General features: G+C 44.6%; 1 protein-coding gene across 2 annotated transcripts in view; it reads left to right on the top strand.

Moving 5' to 3' along the window:
• The window catches only part of MED14 (mediator complex subunit 14), a 1,045,467-nt gene that overhangs the window by 396,956 nt on the left and 630,810 nt on the right, over window positions 1-17,701 (top strand). For both annotated transcript variants that reach the window (XM_085622933.1, XM_085622932.1), the window contains exon 15: window positions 17,053-17,187. In XM_085622933.1, coding sequence (XP_085479059.1) covers window positions 17,053-17,187 — 135 coding nt within the window. The remainder of the gene's footprint in view (window positions 1-17,052; window positions 17,188-17,701) is intronic.

The following is a 17,701-nucleotide window of genomic DNA, read 5'->3' as shown; positions in this document are numbered from 1 at the left end:
TGTGGAGGCCGTTCCACTTAAGCAGGGACTTCGCGGAAGAGGAGCGTATTTCAAATGCACTTAAATGCTCTTAAGTTGTTGCATTAAATCAAACTGCTGCTGGATGACAGCTGGCAACATTTTTGGAACGCTCTACATTAAAGCCTCTTATTTCATGAGATTGGGTGGTTTGAGACATTTGAGTAATGTTGGCTGGGCTTCAAAACCCATTCTCTCATTCCCATCTGATCTTTTATGATGCAACAATACATGCCTGTAGATAAGGTAATATAAGGGTACAGAAATGCCACACATAAACATGAATAGAACTATTAATCACAAATAAATCTACAAATAATAATACAGCTATAAGCACATGGCTGCAAAATTAGAGTAATCAACTACCTTCCAGCAGCAACTAAAGCAGCTCTTTCAGAGTAAGAGTTAATGCCTGCCTGCCTCTCCGAACAGCATAGGGAATGTAGGCAACCAGCTGAGAGGATCACCACGCTCGCTCTCTGCTCGTATCAGTGAAATACCTTCTCTCCGATGCGGCGCTGATGTCCGAGCAGGATGCGGCATTGAGGACTCTGTGTTTCCCATCGGTGCAGCATGAGTCCTCTAACAGATGCACCTGTCTCATGGAAACCCCTCCGCATACAGGTTTTCTTTTTTTTGTTGTTGTTGGTGGTGGGCATAGACATACCACCATTTGGTGTCCTCTTGTGAGGTCGACGTGCTTCCTCCGGAAGCTTCCACCTTTGGTCGCCATCTTCAGGTTATTTTTTTAGGCCATTGAGTCTGCATCGATACGGAAGGAGCTCCAGAGGTTTGGAGAGAAGAATTGACGAAAATAGGTGAAACTTTTACAAAACAGCGATAAAAGGCTTTTCGACATACTGCACTACTATCTGACCAGCCGAAGTGCGCCGAAAAGGGGAAAGTACTGAAGTTCGACGACAGGGAGAATGCGCATGCAGGGGGCTCCCGGTGCCCAGTAATGGACAAGACACCTTCCAAATTCTGCAAGAATTGTCATCATAAGTACGCTCAAAAAGATCAGCATCCAGTCTGCAACCTTTGCCTTCCACGGGATCACTGAAGTGAAGATTGCAACGCGTGCTCGGCTTATACCAAAAAAAGGGTACGAGAGAGACGGAGAAGGGCCAACTACAACATGCAGGGCAAGGGGCCAGCACCGTCCCTTCGAGATCTGGGCCTTTCCAGTGAAGAGGAGAAAGTCGTTGAAGGCCCTGAAGTCGCCCAGGGCACAGACGTCCCAGTCGTAGAGGTCGAGAAGAAGACTTCGAAGGAGGTAACAGAGCCGTCGACCTCGATAAGGCATGATGAGACTGTGAGAAAGTGCCTTCTTTCTGCATGGTTGCCCCCACTTTTTGCTGAATTGCTGATGTGCTTTGACTGAAGCGTGCCCTGGGCTCCTGCTAATCTGGTACCCAGGGCCTATGTCCTTTCTCTAAAACTACTTTGAAGCCTAAAGCCAATAGGCATCCCTGGCCACAGGTCAGCCCCTGGTAAATGGTACCACAGGTATCCAGGGCACTGTGACCAGTGATGGCCTCTAAGGGCTGTAGCACTTATTGTGCCACCCTTGGAGGTTCTGTACCTTCACACTCACACGCTGCCTTTGCAGGCTGCGTGCTTGGTGCAGAATAACGTGAAGAGTTGACATGGCACACATCTGTGTGCCATGCCTACAACCCACTGCCCTGGCATAGGTCAGTCAACCCTCTAGCTGGGTGCACTACTCCAGTGGTGAGGGTACAGGTGCATGAGTCCTGTACCCCTACAGTATCTAAGCCAATACTTAGACATTGTAAATACAGTAATGCTATTAAGAGTATGTGGTGCTGGGAGTTTGTCATTACTAACTCCACAGTACCATAATTGCTTTACTGAAATCTGAGAAGTTTGGTATCAAACTTCTCAGCACATTAAACCCACACTGATGCCAGTGTGGGATTTAATGATAAATGCACACAGAGGGCATCTTATGCCCCCTGAAAACTAACCTCCCACTAGTATCTAGTCTGGGTGGCTGCTTTCAGCTGCCATCACCAGACATGTTTCTGGACCCCTGGGTCGAGAACCTGCTGCTGTTTGAGGTCTGAAACAATGCGCATCCTGGGATGAGTTGCCAAGTTCCCCCCCCCCCCCCCCATCCCACTCGCGGGGTTCACGAAGGGGAAGCTTCAAAGGCTTGCCACCTTTGTGAGCTTCCCCAGGCCACTTGCTGCTTTCAGCAATAGCCCCCACTGACCTCCACTTTGGGCGGGAGAACCGGCGGGAAAAACAGGTGAGGAAGAGAGGTGTGCCCACCTTTGCCATCTCCACCCCTCAGGTGGGAAAGACGAGGTGAAGCACAACTCTGTCCCTGCCGTTTTGCAGATGGGGGGACTCCGCCAACCAGGCAAAAGCTTATGCCCCCCCTCCCACTGGAGGATGGCATAATAAGGGGTGTACCCACCACATGGAAGGGACCCATTGGTCCCAACCTTTTTACCTACATGTAAGGCCCCTAAACCTAGTATTTAGGGGCAACCCTGAACCTTGCTTCCTCAGACCAGAAGAAACTACAAGAAAAGAATAAAATGGACTGAACAGCCGTGACAAAGCTAACAAGAGGAAGACGCCCACTGACTTGGCCCCAGCCCTACCGGCCTGTCTCCACCTCGAACCTGCTCCTGTGAAATCCCGGTGAGTCCTCCAGCCAGCAACCTCGAAAACCCCGGATGACCTGCCTGCCTTCAACCACAAAGACTGTGTCCCTCGTGAACACCGGATTTATTCATCTCCAACCTCTGGCTCAGGCCAGACACTGCAAATCCGCACCACTCTGCAGTCCCGAGCTCGAGTGGGCAAACTTCACGAGGAGGTCTCCCCGGCGATCCTGACCAGAGATCCCGTGACCACTGACCTGCCTGAAGCCTCCAGCCGATGCCTGCAACCTAAACCCAGAAGGTCCCCTCAACCATGACCAGAAGCTGGTAAGAAGATCCGACCCTAAAAGGCACCCTGCACCCGACGCCCCACAGCCTTGGGTGGCCAAACCGACGGTGCCTAACCAGCCTCCAAGATCCCAACTTACCTCTCAAAGTGGTGGTCGCAACCAGAAGACCATCGTCCCTAAGCCTGCAGTGCCTTTGCAAACTGGAGGTTCCCTATTGCAAACAGGGTGCCCGACACAGAACCCTGAACCCGGCCGCCCTAGTGCCGCTGGGGGTGCACCTTTTGGTGCTACTTTGTTTCCCCATTTGCCCTGAGCTAAAGTCCAGGAGCTTTGCTCCCACAACCTAGTGGCCTGCTCGTCAGCAGCCACCAACCGTAGGCCCCCTGTCCCACATTGGATAACATTGGGCCTCAGCACTCTGCACCTGGCCGCCTTAGTGCCACTGAGGGTGTAACGAGAGTACATACTTACCCTAATACCGATTACACTATTTTCCTCCATATGATAACATTGACAGTTTTTCTTGGAAAAAGTTTCTAAGTGTGGAGTTTGAAAACCTAAAGAAATTCTTTAAAATTATACTATTTAACAAAAACACTTTTACTTACCTGTTTACAGGAAATGTACTACACTGAGTAAGAAAAGTAATCTAAAAAGTAACTTACCTGGTATTTTACTGAAAAGCCCATTCAAGTCTATGTACTGTATTTACAAAGCATTGCATTTCTCTGAAACAATACTGTGTCAATAAATGGTGTGCGCTGCACACAATGTCAATACACCAATTGTAATTAAAAGCTGCCAAGAAAATGTGAAAATTTAGAACATTCATTCTGTATCTGTGAATTTACATATTGCCATGCATTTCTTGATAAAAAGAATACAAAAAAAATACTGTAAGTCAAAACAAAGTGCATATACCATTACAATCCATTCTGTATTTCAACTGTATATTTACTGCAAATAAATGATCACTTACCTGTGCCAGGCTTGCTTGGTTCTAAGAAATAAAATAACTAAAAGAATATTTATATACAAAAACAATTGGTCTGAAGTTCAGTCTTTGAGTGTGTGAATTCATTTGCTGACTGAGTGTGTATAACAAATGCTTAACACTGTCCTCTGATATACTGCCTTACTGCTCGACCACACTACCCGAAAAAGAGAGTAAGGTTCTGTGAGAAGTTGGCCTGGTACATGATGCTCACTAGTTAAAGTGATCACCTTGTACCATGCCAAGCAACCCTTATGGTGTGGTTGTAAGTCAACCTTTTCGGACTAGCTGCCCTAGTGGTAGCGTAGGCTAAGCAGTCTTTGAGGCTAAACTCGTGAAACGTGTTAAGCAAGCTGTTTTACCAAATGTAACCCCCTTTTATACCAATGAAAGGACACCACACAGATATATATTCAAAATATATATGTATTTATTTCTCAAAGTAACCCCTAGTCTCTTTATGAGCACAGGAGCACAAATTGTCAAACAAGATTACAGTAGAATACACAGAAGTTGCACTTTATATGGATAGGCCCTGGTGGCCGCTCAAACCATATACTAAAATAGTGGTATAAGTACCACGAACAGAAAAGGGAAAAGGCCTAGGGCCTCTAGAATCGCTGGGCCTACAAGGAGCTAACTTCAGTTAGTGACCAGGAGGTCCACGGTTGGCGTGTGCAGAGCAAATAGTCACACGCGTGCTCCCATAGGTTTCAATGGGTGCGTAAAAAGTACAAAGTTACTGCAAAAAGGATATTCCGGATGGACTATGACCTTAAGATTGGAAACACAGACACTAGAGATGTTACTCTACACTTGGGCACCGGAGTGCCAGCTTTACCTCACCCACAGGAAGCGGGTGCATAGGTGTCGAAGTGCGTCGGGTTTCTTCTATCGGGTCAATGGAGCCTGTGGACAAAGATGCTGCAGGCGGTCGGTCCGGGAGAGATGCGGTGGATCCTAGAGTGGATCGGAGTTGTAGAAGACCTGTAAGCAGAGGGGACAGTGTTCACAGTCACTAGCCAGTGACCAGCGTGGCACCAGGTGGGTACCAGGCAATGTCGGGTGCAAACAGGAAGAAAGGTGTAGCTTGTCTCTGCAGCCACGTGGTCCCTGGAGGTCGACGACGTCCAGGAGTCGGTTCACGAGCTGTCCCACGCAGGCTCTCGCTGTCGGCGGTGTCGGCGACTTGATCGAAGCAAACAAGCCTTGGCAAAAGCAATTGTTGTGGAGAACAAGATAAGCTGATTGTTCTGACCAGCAAGGTCAGAGGGATTGCTCCTTTGGAGGGGAGCAAGGGCCAGTCTGGAGCAACCAGACCAGCGGTGTATTTCTTGAAGTTCGTCGCCAAGATGGCCACTAGCCAGCGGGCCAGCAACCGGTTAGGCGCGTCGAGTGGCAAAATGCAGAAGGGCCCCACGCAGATCGTGGAGATGCTGGAGGGCTCACCTTTGGTGCAGATGCTGCTCGGGTGTTGGGCTTATCAGATCCCAAAGCACAACTTGGAGGGAGCCTCGGTTGTTGCGCTTGCAGCTTGTCGTCGTCGTTCCAAGATGGCTGGCTCCACGTGTCTCGGTGCCTCCACGGGTCTCCTCTTTTCAGGAACTGTGGATCGGGCGGTGAGAGGTCTGGAGGTCCAGGTCTTGTCAGTCTCTGGGCTCGGGCTCCGGCAGGAGGCGGCGGCAAAGCAGACGTTGATTCGCTGGATGGTGCTTGCGTTAGCAAGGTGGTCACTCCCTGACCACAGGGGAGATTTCCTTCAGTCTTCTGTGCAGCAGAATGTCGAAGTTCCCGTCTTCTTCTTAGTTTCAAGTTGATTCCAGGATGTCTTAAGTCTTAGGACACAGCTCCTACCTTTAAGCGGATTCTAGGGGCCGGACTACCTGCTAGGTCCCTCCCTAAGGGTGGGACCAGGAAGGGGGGTGGTTACACCCCCAATCCTTTGTCCAGCTCGCCCCAGGCCCGGGACTGGTGTGCCCCAGGACCGGTTTGAACTGGCATATGCACCGAGGCTCCTTGTGAGCCACAGGCATGTCTGGTTCCTTTCAAGCCCTACCCTACCAATACACAAAATCCTGTCTGGCAGGAATCCCTTTGTCCACACCTCCCAAGCTGGAAGGACTCCCAGCAGCAGAAGGGCAGACTTGTGTCTGTGGTGGCAGCATCCATTTTGTGGAGCTGAGGCTATGTCTGATTTTACCCGGGTTTCAGGTACTGTACATGTCGTGTCCCTCTAGAAGGGTGGAATGCTAACCCCGTCGCCAGAATTGGCGAGGGGTTAGTATTCCAATTCGTATGACACCTTACTCGACATGTTTTGATAAAGCCAAACCAAAGATAGCATTTAACCGCGAGGTTCATAATGCACTTAAGAGTATATGGTATGACGATATCTGGAAACAGTAGAAGGAAGTTGTTCCGACCACTGCAGACAGGCTCAGCTCATGCCAGAGCACCATCTCACATGGAACCAAGCACTCTGCCTTCAGGATTGTTAAGGCCTGCCATAGGAGTGACTTATAGGTTAACATGTGTCCCATTTAAGGTTAGGTATAGGTATACTACACCTAAGTAAGAGGTGGTTACACCAACTTACCCCAGCTGAGTGATCAGCCAGTTGTGTCAAATTTGTTAGGCCAGGCCAGGGGTGGCATAATACATGCTTCAGCCCCTGGTAGGCCTTAGATACACCAATGCCCTGGGTACCTAGTGTACACTGGTACAGGGGCTCACAGGGTGATCTAACCAATTGGGTATGTACCTAGGGTACATGGAGTCCATTTTAAAGAGAGAACAGCCAGGCTGAGATCCTGAATGGCAGGATCTCAGGCCAACTAAGTCGAAAAACCAGCTAGACACTAGGCAAACATTTGGGGGTAACCATAGTCAGATATCCACCTTCCTACAGGTTCTGTCTACCTTTACCTCCGCCTACCTTTTGGGTTCCACTGGACTCTGTGCTCACTATACCTCACTTTTGTATAGTATATGCAGAGCTAGCTTCCTACAGAGACACGAAAAAATGTCTCAAAGACCTCGAAAGGAGCCTCTGCGTTGAAACAGTCGACGACCGCAGCCTCCTCCAAAGATAAACAATCCGTTGGATCCTTAGACAAGGACTCTCTGACGGCACAAACTCTTGAAAAATCGAAGACGTCGAAAGACTGTCACGAAAAAGACATCTTGACGTCGAAACGAGAGAGGTCTGAACAGCCTTCGACGACCGTGTCGTCCGGCACAAAGAGAAAGGCGGAGGGTCTCGACACCAAAACACACGCATCTTAGATGGAGAAAAAGAAAGAGGCTAGAGGCAGAGAAGGCAAATATTTTGCAACGCAAAAAGGAATCCGACAACCGCTTGAAACAATTCAAGATACCGCCAAAAACATCGACTGAAGCAGAGAAATCGATTGAGGAATTGCAGCTGCCAACGACTCCAGAACCGCTCGACGAAGAAGAAGAGGAATTCTTCTTCGTGGAGGAAGGTGACGATGAGGCTCTAACGTATGCGGGTTTGGCGATCTTGGAGGTTCAAGAACTACAATAGCAGGATCTCGACTCCAAATCACCAGAAGAGGCGGTAGACACACATCCTTCGAGGCCTTCACCACTAGATGACATTGGGATGTACAACCAAGTCATAAAAAGGGCAGCTGACACATATGGAGTGCAACTTGAAGAGGAAAAGCCACAATCATGGTTTCTACTAGAAACTTTACTGGCTACACAATCAAGGAGCCAGTTTCTACCCATTCTACCAAGTGTACTGGATCAAGGGAAAGAGGCATTTACAGAGCCTGCCACTTGGAAGGCAGTCACAGCAAGAGGTGAGGAGAAATGCAAACATTCTTCAAAGGACCCACTTTACATCAACGGGTCGGTGCCAGCTAACTCAATCATTGTCTACAGCCAGGAAAAGGGCAAATGTACCAACCAATGTTGGACCACCGCCAGACAAGGAGAGCACGAGGATGGACCTTATGGGGATAAAGGTCATGAGGAGTGCATCAATTCAGTGGCGCATTGCAAACTAAAATGCATTAATAAACAGGCACGCATATCAGCATTGGGAAGAGGTAGGAGAACTACTAAAGCACCTGCCTGGACAGTTCCAAAGAAGGGCAAACCACTTAGTGGAAGAGGGAAAAAACATGGCAAACACATGTTTAAAATCTGCCCTAGACGCTGCAGACACGTCTAGCAGACAGATGATGATCGGTATTACAGAGAGAAGACCTGCATAGCTGAGAATATCAGGTTTCAAGCCAGGAGTGCAGAATAACATACTAAACTCACCTTTCAATGGGGAACAGCTGATTGGTAGCGTCGTAGATGAAAAGCTGACTCAACTGGAAAAAGGCAATGAAACAGCAAGGTCTATGGGCACACTACAATTTAGAGGCATGCATAGAGGTACGCCCTCAAGGAGACAGCAGGCAGACGTAACCTTCAACCCACATCCTCGCACCAAACATACCAGCAAACTTATCAAGGGGTAAGCCAGGCCAAGCAACAAGGGCAGCAGCAGGATTGGCAGTTCCAACAGGGAAGAGAATCCTTGAGGGCACCCCTGGGGAAGAGGGCAAACACAACGAAGAGGACCGCAGACCACAGCAAAGTGACTGCATTCCAAAACTGGGCCACTCACCAAAAACATCAGAGAGTGGTCCTCCGAAGACACTATCAGAAAAATGACTTCATCCCTTAAACTGTTCCTCCAACATGCTACACCAGAAGGAGGCAGGTTAAAATACTTATTCCACAAATTGAGAGATATCACATCAGACAAATGGATATTAAACCTAATACAGTACGGTTACCGCATAGAACTGACAAAGCAACCTCCAAACAAAAAAACAAACAAAAAAACATTCAGGAAAAAAAATTATCCCAATTACTCCATGAGGTGCAAGAAGTTCAATCCAAAGAGGCCATAGAACAGGTACCACTAGTGGAAAGGAACTACAGCATTTACTCAGCGTACTTCCTAATTCCAAAAGTGGACGGAACTTTGTGTCCAATACTAAACCTAAGGTTTCTTAACAAATTAATAAAAACACAAAGATTCAAAATGACAAAGTTGCAAGAGGTGATACCTCAGATGCAAAAAGGAGACTACATGGCAACCATAGACTTAAAGGATGCATACTTGCACATTCCAATGAACAGAAAACACACAAATCTATTAAGGTTTGTGGTCAACAAAACACACTACTAATTCAAAGTGCTAGCATTCGGTCTAAAATCAGCGCCCAGAGTTTTCACAAAATGCCTAGCGGCAGTAGCCGCACATCTGAAAAGGCATGGGATTCATGAAGAAGGATTTTTTTATTGTTTAAGTTAATTAAAACCACAACAATACACTTTTTAATACATAAAAAAACTGCAGTAAAAAATTCTTTTATATAAATCCTAAAAAAAAAGTCATACATTTTTTTTCTTTTTACATTTATCAGCTCTCAGCTCTATATAAGATATCATAAATCAATTAATTAATCTCTTAATAATATACTAAGGTTTTCAAAAGTTCATGATTGATGGCTAATTAGACCCAAGCATAATCGACTGTGCGAGAGAGAATGTTTCTCTGGACGAGCTTGCCCTGCTCTCCATTATTTTAGAATACAAAGTTCTGGCTCAGGACCAATCAGTCTTATTTGATTTTAAGGTGCAATACTCAAGATTAATTTTTTTAGTACATTTGTGTGTGCAGAGAGGAACTTTATTAGTTGACAGTTCAGTGAGATGTCTGTTGGATCCAAGCTTGCTATAATTGCGGATCTGCATGTCCTTATACCTCTGGTGTTCATCACATGGTTTAAAAAAGTGGCTCGTGCTTGTCATCGTTTAGGACAAATGCAGACTAGATGAATTAAGTCCTCTTTGCTGGTCCCACATAGTCTGCATACTTTCAGCCCTTTGTAGACCCATGTCGGCTGATCTGAGATGGACGGGAGTTTGCCTAGGCGCAGGGCCATTCGTGAATGTGATGTTTAGGTACGGCGCTGGGGTAAGTGTCATATAATTGGTAATTACCATCCAAGCATGTTTTCTCTTACTGAGGATGTTTTTATCGACTAGCAAAGAGTGGAGATTTTGCTGATTTATTTATAGCTTGCTTGAAAGATGAATAAGTCAAGTTGGTTTCCCAAAGCTGACGTGTACATGTTTCTGATAATCCTTTTTTAAAATATCGATTGTGTGGAGATTTTTCGTCTTTCTCTAATTCCTCCCACAGCGCCTTGTTCAGTTCCGATTCAGCTGCGTTTTGCTGCAGGCTATACCATTGTTAGATGGTTGCATACATTCTCCCCAGCATTTCATTGGTTACCCCAAATTCTAGCCTCACCTGCACTGGAGATGCGGCCTGATGAATTGGAAATACTCTTTTATAAATCGAAACTTGAGATTTGTTTAGCAGATCGGCGTCTGGGATTCATGCATACCTGTACCTGGACGACTGGTTAATAAGACCAAGCTCATACAGTCTCTGCAAACAGCATATACAACAAGTGATAGAGACACTGGTTCAACTAGGATTTTCAATACACTGGGACAAGTCGTTACCAGAGCCAGAACAACAGACGGTTTTCATAGGATCACAGATCAACACTATAGTAGGGAAGGTGTTCTCAAGCGAGAAGAAAACATTGACACTGCTGCAGGAGACACATATGTGTTGCAATGGGCAAGCTCTTACAGTGAGGAAGATTCTAGGAAGTATGACTTCATGCATTCATTTCATCCCCAACATTAGCTTTCTCATGAGGCCGTTCCAGGAATAGCTTCAAGAGCAATGGTCACAAGCAACAGGGAGTTCGGAGGATCTAGTGGTTGTCACGCAAACAGTTCATCAGGAGATGTCATGGTGGACCAAAACACACGTAGCACTGGTAAGACTTTTCACACAACCAACTCCAACAGTAACCATAACAACAGATGCTTTCCAGATAAGATGGGGAGCACATATGAACAGCCTCAAAGTAAGAGGATTGTGGACACAGGAGGATACGGTAAAACACATCAATTTCCTGGAGCTAAAATCAGTGTTCCTAGCCTTAAAAGCCTTTCAGAAGGAGCTTTCGGGAAATAGTGTTAATACAAACAGACAACACAACCTCCATATTTTACATATACAAGCAAGGAGGTGCAAACAGTCTTTAGCACTCTCAACACTAGCTCATCAACTATGGAAAGTGGCAATCCCAAAGAGTGTAAACATAATTGCAGTACATTTACCAGGAAAGGACAATGCAGAGGCAGACCGACTGAGCTGACAGACGTCAGCATCCCACAAATGGGAACTGAATCAATCAGAACTACACAAATTATTCAGGAAATGGGGGACTCCGATAATGGACCTATTTCCAAATGATCACAATGCAAAATGCTAACACTTTGCATCCAGGCAACCTTGCAAGCTGTCCCTAGGGAATGCGCCATGGACAGACTGGTCAGGGATATTTGCTTACCGTTTTCCCCCAATACCACTACTCCACAAAGTGATTAACAAATGCAAGATCAGCCACATGACAATGATTTTCATTGCACCACAGTGGGCCAGATAAACAAGGTTCTCAAAGATCATGGCGATAACACAGGAAACAGTGCACAGGTTTCCAAAAAGAAAAGACCTGTTAACAACACCAAACGGAAAGGTACCTTACCCAGAACCTGAGAGCCTATGCCTAGCTGCATGACTCCTGAATTTGCACACCTCAAACTGCCAGAAAGTACAATGGCAGCACTAAGAGAAGCTAGAAAACCAACAACAAGAAAATGTTACACAGCAAAATGGTAAAAATACTCTCAATCGTGCCTAAGAGAGAGGGCGATTCTAAAATACCCGACTCATTTACTAAGTAATCCAAGCTACACGTCATTAAAGGTAGATTTAGCAGCAATTGTAGCCTATACAAGAGGAGAAACTGGAGAGAGTTTTTTAACTTCTAACATAGTCAAAAGGTTCCTACAGGGGGCAAAAAGAATAGCACCTCCAAAAAGGGTACCAGCACACACATGGAACTTAAATATAGTACTAGCTCAGATCATGAAGGCACCGTTCGTACCACTACACAAAGCAATGCCACAAATGCTCATTCTAAAGACAGCATTTTAGTAGCAATTACATCTCTACGTCGAGTTAGTGAATTACAAGCACTAACACTACAGGAATCCTACATGACAGAATTATCATGAGAACAGATCCACACTTCATGCCAAAGGTGGTGTCAGAATTCCACATAAACCAAACTATACAGATTCCAAGATTCTTCCAAAATCTAAAAAGACAAGCAGAAAAAGCTTTGCACACTCTTAAAGCTAGAAGAGCAGTAATGTATTCCATTGAAAAGATAAAGAAATGCAAGAAAACAAAACCATTAATTGTATCTTTTGCTAAAAGCTTCCTAGAACGACCTGTTACCAAGAACACATCGCAAAATGGATTGCTCAAGCCATACAATTATGCCACAAACAAGCAGGACAGACTTTACAAGGAGCACCAAGGGCTCCCTCAACAAGGAAGAAAGGAGCAACAGTTGCATTTCTAGCAAATACTCCGATTCAAGACATTTGCTTGGCTGCAACATGGTCTTCAGTGCACATGTTCACAAAACATTATTGTGTGGACATTCAGATGAATAAAGAACCACAAGTAAGACAAAAGGTATTAAAACAAATATTTACTAACCAGCACTCATCTTCCACCCAGCCACCACAAGACTAGCAAACCGCTACAAAATCTATGCACAGCATGTGAATCCAGAATAGATTCACACTGCAAAACGTATAGTTTCTTACCTGTCGGTGTAGTTTTGCAGCTTAAAGAATTTTCTGGATTCACTAGTGAACTAGAAAGATGAGACAGGAGGAAGAAAAAAAAAAAGAATTCGAAGATGGCGACCTAAGGTGGAAGCTTCCAGAAGAAGCACGTCGACCTCACAGGAGGACACCAAATGGTGGTATGACGATGCCCACCATACAAAAAAAAAAAGAACTAAAACAATTCCGGACCCAACCACTAGATGGTGGAATAATGCACAGCATGTGAATCCAGAAAATTCTTCAAGCTGCAAAACGACACGGACAGGTAAGAAACTATTCGTTTTCAACCGACATCTGCAAACTCAGGCAAAGATAGTTCCATAGCATGGCTGCTTTGGTAGAAAATGCATGTTTTCTATAAGTGACTGTTCTGGTCATTGTGGTTGCAAGCTTCTCACAGCTCCCTGTATGACCTATTAGTCACCCTTGTTTCCCCTGGTTTCAAGTTCCTATTAACAACAAAATCCAATCTTCCCTGGTCCATCCCACTTACAATGAACAGTGGTTTATTACAAAGTCAAATGTGTTGGCTTAGACCATGCTTATGTGTGCACATTCTGTAGATGGTAGGATTGAGAGCGGAATATTTATGGAAATTGCCAAATTGGTCACAAAGAAGTGCAAACAAGGAAAAGCAGTTGAACCTGCCTTTTTCCGCCTTCACGCCAAGGATCAGAACAACATTCACTTAGCTATTAGGACTGCCATGCACTTTTAGGGGAAAAGCTGACAACGCACCTCTTCAAAGATACTACATCATAATGTAGTAACAGTCTATTTTCACTCTTAGAAAGCTACTCCTCCAATCTCATATTTAGTATGTCTTTGAGCTGTGCATGGCTCGGTTTGTACTATATAATATGACATAGTTACTTGCAAGGCTTCCTCAACACAGAAACACTAGGAGTGAGGAAAGCTATGCCCGCTTTTTTTATCTCAAATTTGTTGTTGAGTCACTCATGACCAGGTTTTTTTTACTATCCAACAGAAGGTTACTATTTGACATCAAAACAGCTAAACCGGATAGATTGCTAACTTTATACAGGAAATTTCACAAGAAAACTACTCAGGATGCAAAGCCTACGGGTTGGGTTTATGCCTATAATACCTGGAACCACTTGAATGACGAAGGCAGATTCAAAAGGCAGTATGACAAATTCGGTTTATCTTTGGTCTGCAGATGAGGACAAACTACATGGTTTGACAAGTTTCCTTCTCTTGTTTTTTTTGTCTGTTATTGGTCTTGGACATTATATGATTATTGTCTTTTTCAGATGCAGCCTGAATTGCAAAGATTTTACTCCCTTTATCATATGGATTATCTGCCTATTCTTGATGTAATAGGAAATTGAAATCGTAAGGGCTTTGGAGCTAGTCATTCATGTATCCTCTGAAATTCCCAAGTAGAATTTGTGCCTCATGATAAGTTTTTGTGCCACTTCTTCGATCTGACCACTTGGATTTGGCACAAGTGTGTCAGCCATTTCTTAAAGGATACATTCTATTAGGCGAAGTTGATTAGGACTATCTGCATTCTACTAATGTTTTTGGAGTCCTGTGCAAAGTGTCCAAGCTATTTTTCTATAGCAGTTGAGAAAACAAAAGCTGTCGAATGAGTTATAGCCTGTTTTTTGTTGACTCAACGTAATTTTTAAATTTATATGGTTTGTGTTTAATGACTCTGCAAAACGTCGTGAACTATTTATTAAGTTGAATTGAATATGTTGACAGATTTTAGCATATTATTGTACTGATAATTGAAGGTATGGACCATGTTACTCTACGAGCTACCATGTGTAATTCCAGTCACTAAAAATACATTCTTCTCTGACTGTATCTTTTAATTGTCTTGCCCACTTAAAAATAAAAACTTCACAAAACTACCTCTGACAACACATTCAAGGCTGTAATCTAGTCTTTGGCAAGCACTGCCCTTTACACTTTGCTTCAACACTGCCCTCAGTCACCCATAACTCTGAATCACACTAATCATCCACTCTCTCAAACCCTGGATGTGGAGTAAGGCTCCTCTCCAACCCCAGACTTTTAGCAACCACAATTTGACCTTCAATAAGCACACAACTGCAATTAACTCACCAACGTTTACCTGTTAACACAATCTAATCGGCTGAATCCAGCTTCTCTCCCAGTGCTTGTCTCAGAGACAACCCTCGTTAAGCTCCCTCCTTGGCCCTCATACTTTACCCTTACCCATATTCCCCAGTCACTCCTACTACTCTGCCCCTTTGACCTCCTTATTCTTACTTACTTAGCAAGCCTGGTCTTATACATGATATTTATATAGTTTGCCAATCTCTCCTGTGCTTTTTCCTCTTGAAATTGTCAAGACCCTTCCACTCTTCTCTAGTGTACATTCTTAACTTGTCAAGTTCTTCACTCACTGGCATCTCTTTGGCATCTATCCACTGTGCTTCAATCAGCCACAGGAATCCCACTGCTCAAATGATTGTTTGGTGACCTCTTCTCTGTTCAACTGTTGTCTTGTGTGTCAAGTCCCTTCTATAAAACATTTAGCCACGTAGGTCCCTCTATCTAGTTGAGCAGAGCAGAATTTCTGTGTGGAATTCATTTCCCCTCCAATATAAATGACTGAAAAATCCACCCTGTTAAATAGTGCTGGGAATGGCCTGCAGTGCAACCCAGCCTTTTTGTCCCATTCCTGTAGGTTTAAGTCGTAATATATGTGTGAGATATCACCCCCTAACTATATTTTCAGTGACCAAATTCTCCACAAATAAATCCGCCTAGCTTGAAATCGGGATTTATAGTGCTCAGCTGGCTTTCCCTTTCTCTACTATATAACCTACTCATTGCAATCTGATATCCACCATTCAGACTCTACTAAGCCTACTCTCTGTGCAAATGTCCAATTTCCTCATCACATCCTACTACAGTCACCTCACCTCTCTCTTCATCTTTCTGGACCGTTGACCTTTCAATAGAATTCTATTGGGGAGGGGGGGGGGGGCAGGGTGTGTGTGTGTGAACACATGTGTGCGCACATGCGCGTGTGTGTGCTGCGAGCCTTGTACCTATAGAATTGTTGTACTATTCCCCTAATGTCATTCTAAGATCAAAGCTGCGTCCTGTCCTTTTCTCCCTTTGTAGTACCTCACTTTTGAGTCATGATCACCCACAGCTTCTCCTACCACACAATGCATCATCTCTTCCTATTGGTCACCTCTCACCTTGAATTCAGTATTTTGCACTGCCTCCCAACCTCTTGACGTTGCCTCGTTGTCTCTCCCCTCATGCCCAACTCCTCTTTGACACAATTGATTTATTTCCTGCTATGCAGTAAAACCATAACCATGCCCAAACCAGTCTCCTTCTCCCCTAAATTACCCTCACCTTCTCAGTCTGCCGGAAATCACAGTACAGTTCATTTGCAGCTGATATTCTTTGTCACATTCTCTTCTGCCAGGTTCTGCTATTTAACATTTGAAAGAACCACTCGTGCCTCCCCTTCACACCGCCAGATGTGTAATGAATACTCTAGCCATGAGCATACTCTAGTCCTCTGCTAGCATCCTAGCCAATGCCTTCCCTATCTACAAAAAAAATGAACTTTGGTAACTTTACTGCTTTCATCCTCAACTTAAAAATTCCCACCTTTCCCTCTTTGTCTGGTAGCTACCCATTCCAATAAGGAGTTTATGAAGCTCTTCATCATTATCTTCGAGGTAATGCATCAGAACATTTCCTGACAAGTCTCAAAGTGAGCACTGCCAAACCCCAACCTTCCAACCCTTTCCCTTTCAAAACATCCCTGCATGCCACTGAAGTTCAGGTCCTCTTAACTTCTGGCATGTTTTCCCTGGAACGTTCTCTTAAGCGAACTTTGAGCCAAAACCATATTTCCCTCTTTCATGTCTGCTCTCTTAGTGCACCAATAAACTTGATAGCCAGCTCACATATACCCCAGCCTCCTCTCACTCTTCTCCCCTTCCCCACTCTTTAGATAAACAGCATACTTTTTAGCATCCACATTCTAGAATTATTACTCCTATTGACATTTTATTGTATTGTCTACTTATCCATTGCTACACCAATGTAAGTCATCTGCCTCTAATGACTTAATTTAATGTACCATCAAAATACTATCTACATTATTTCTGGTAGAAACCCTTCATTCACAATTAAGTGAAAATACTGTTCTTCATTCTTGCCATGTTTTCTAACTTGCTTCCTTCCAAGGGTTTTTGTGTCCTTGCGTATTATTTTTGTGCAAATGACGTGCAAAATCATTTTGTATTCATTCTAGATTTCTGGGGATCAAGGTCCAGTAGAGCCCAAGAAACCAAAACGGTCTGGAGAAATGTGTGCCTTCAATAAAGTCCTTGCTCACTTTGTAGCCATGTGTGACACAAATATGCCATTTATAGGACTTCGAATGGAGGTAAGAGTCAAATGAAGAATGTTTGTGTTTTTATGATAGTGTACGCGTAGATGCGCTTTTATTGTTTTGGTGAACTGTAATGATGGACTTTGCCAAGATAAAAAGAAAGATTTTACAGAATCGAGCCGTAATCTGATTAGGGTCTCACGTGTTCTGAATTCAGGGGTTACTGATGCTAGTATTCTAGGAATTAAAAAGTGAAATTGTTTAGAGAAGTGATGGAACATAGAGGGTGTTAGCGGACCCCTGTCCACTCTGCGGGTACAGATATGTGTAGAGCTCAGAACTACTTGTTGATGGTGGAAGACCCCATAGTGTTTTTCCAGACCCCTAAATCACTTCAGCAGACTGTCATATCTGAAAGAGACTATTAGTTATAGATTCCTTACCTCAGAATTACCCCCAGGCGTCAGACTGGATCTTGAGATTTTTTTTCGTAGCAGTACCCCTACGCATCGATAGGTGGCATCGGTCGACTCCGCGTTTGTCGTCTGCATTGTGGTCGCCGGTATGA

Source organism: Triturus cristatus, chromosome 8 (assembly GCF_964204655.1).
Source record: "Triturus cristatus chromosome 8, aTriCri1.1, whole genome shotgun sequence".
Lineage (NCBI taxonomy): Eukaryota > Metazoa > Chordata > Amphibia > Caudata > Salamandridae > Triturus > Triturus cristatus.
Note: the sequence above shows the minus strand (reverse complement) of the source record. Positions and strands in the feature narration are given on the sequence as shown.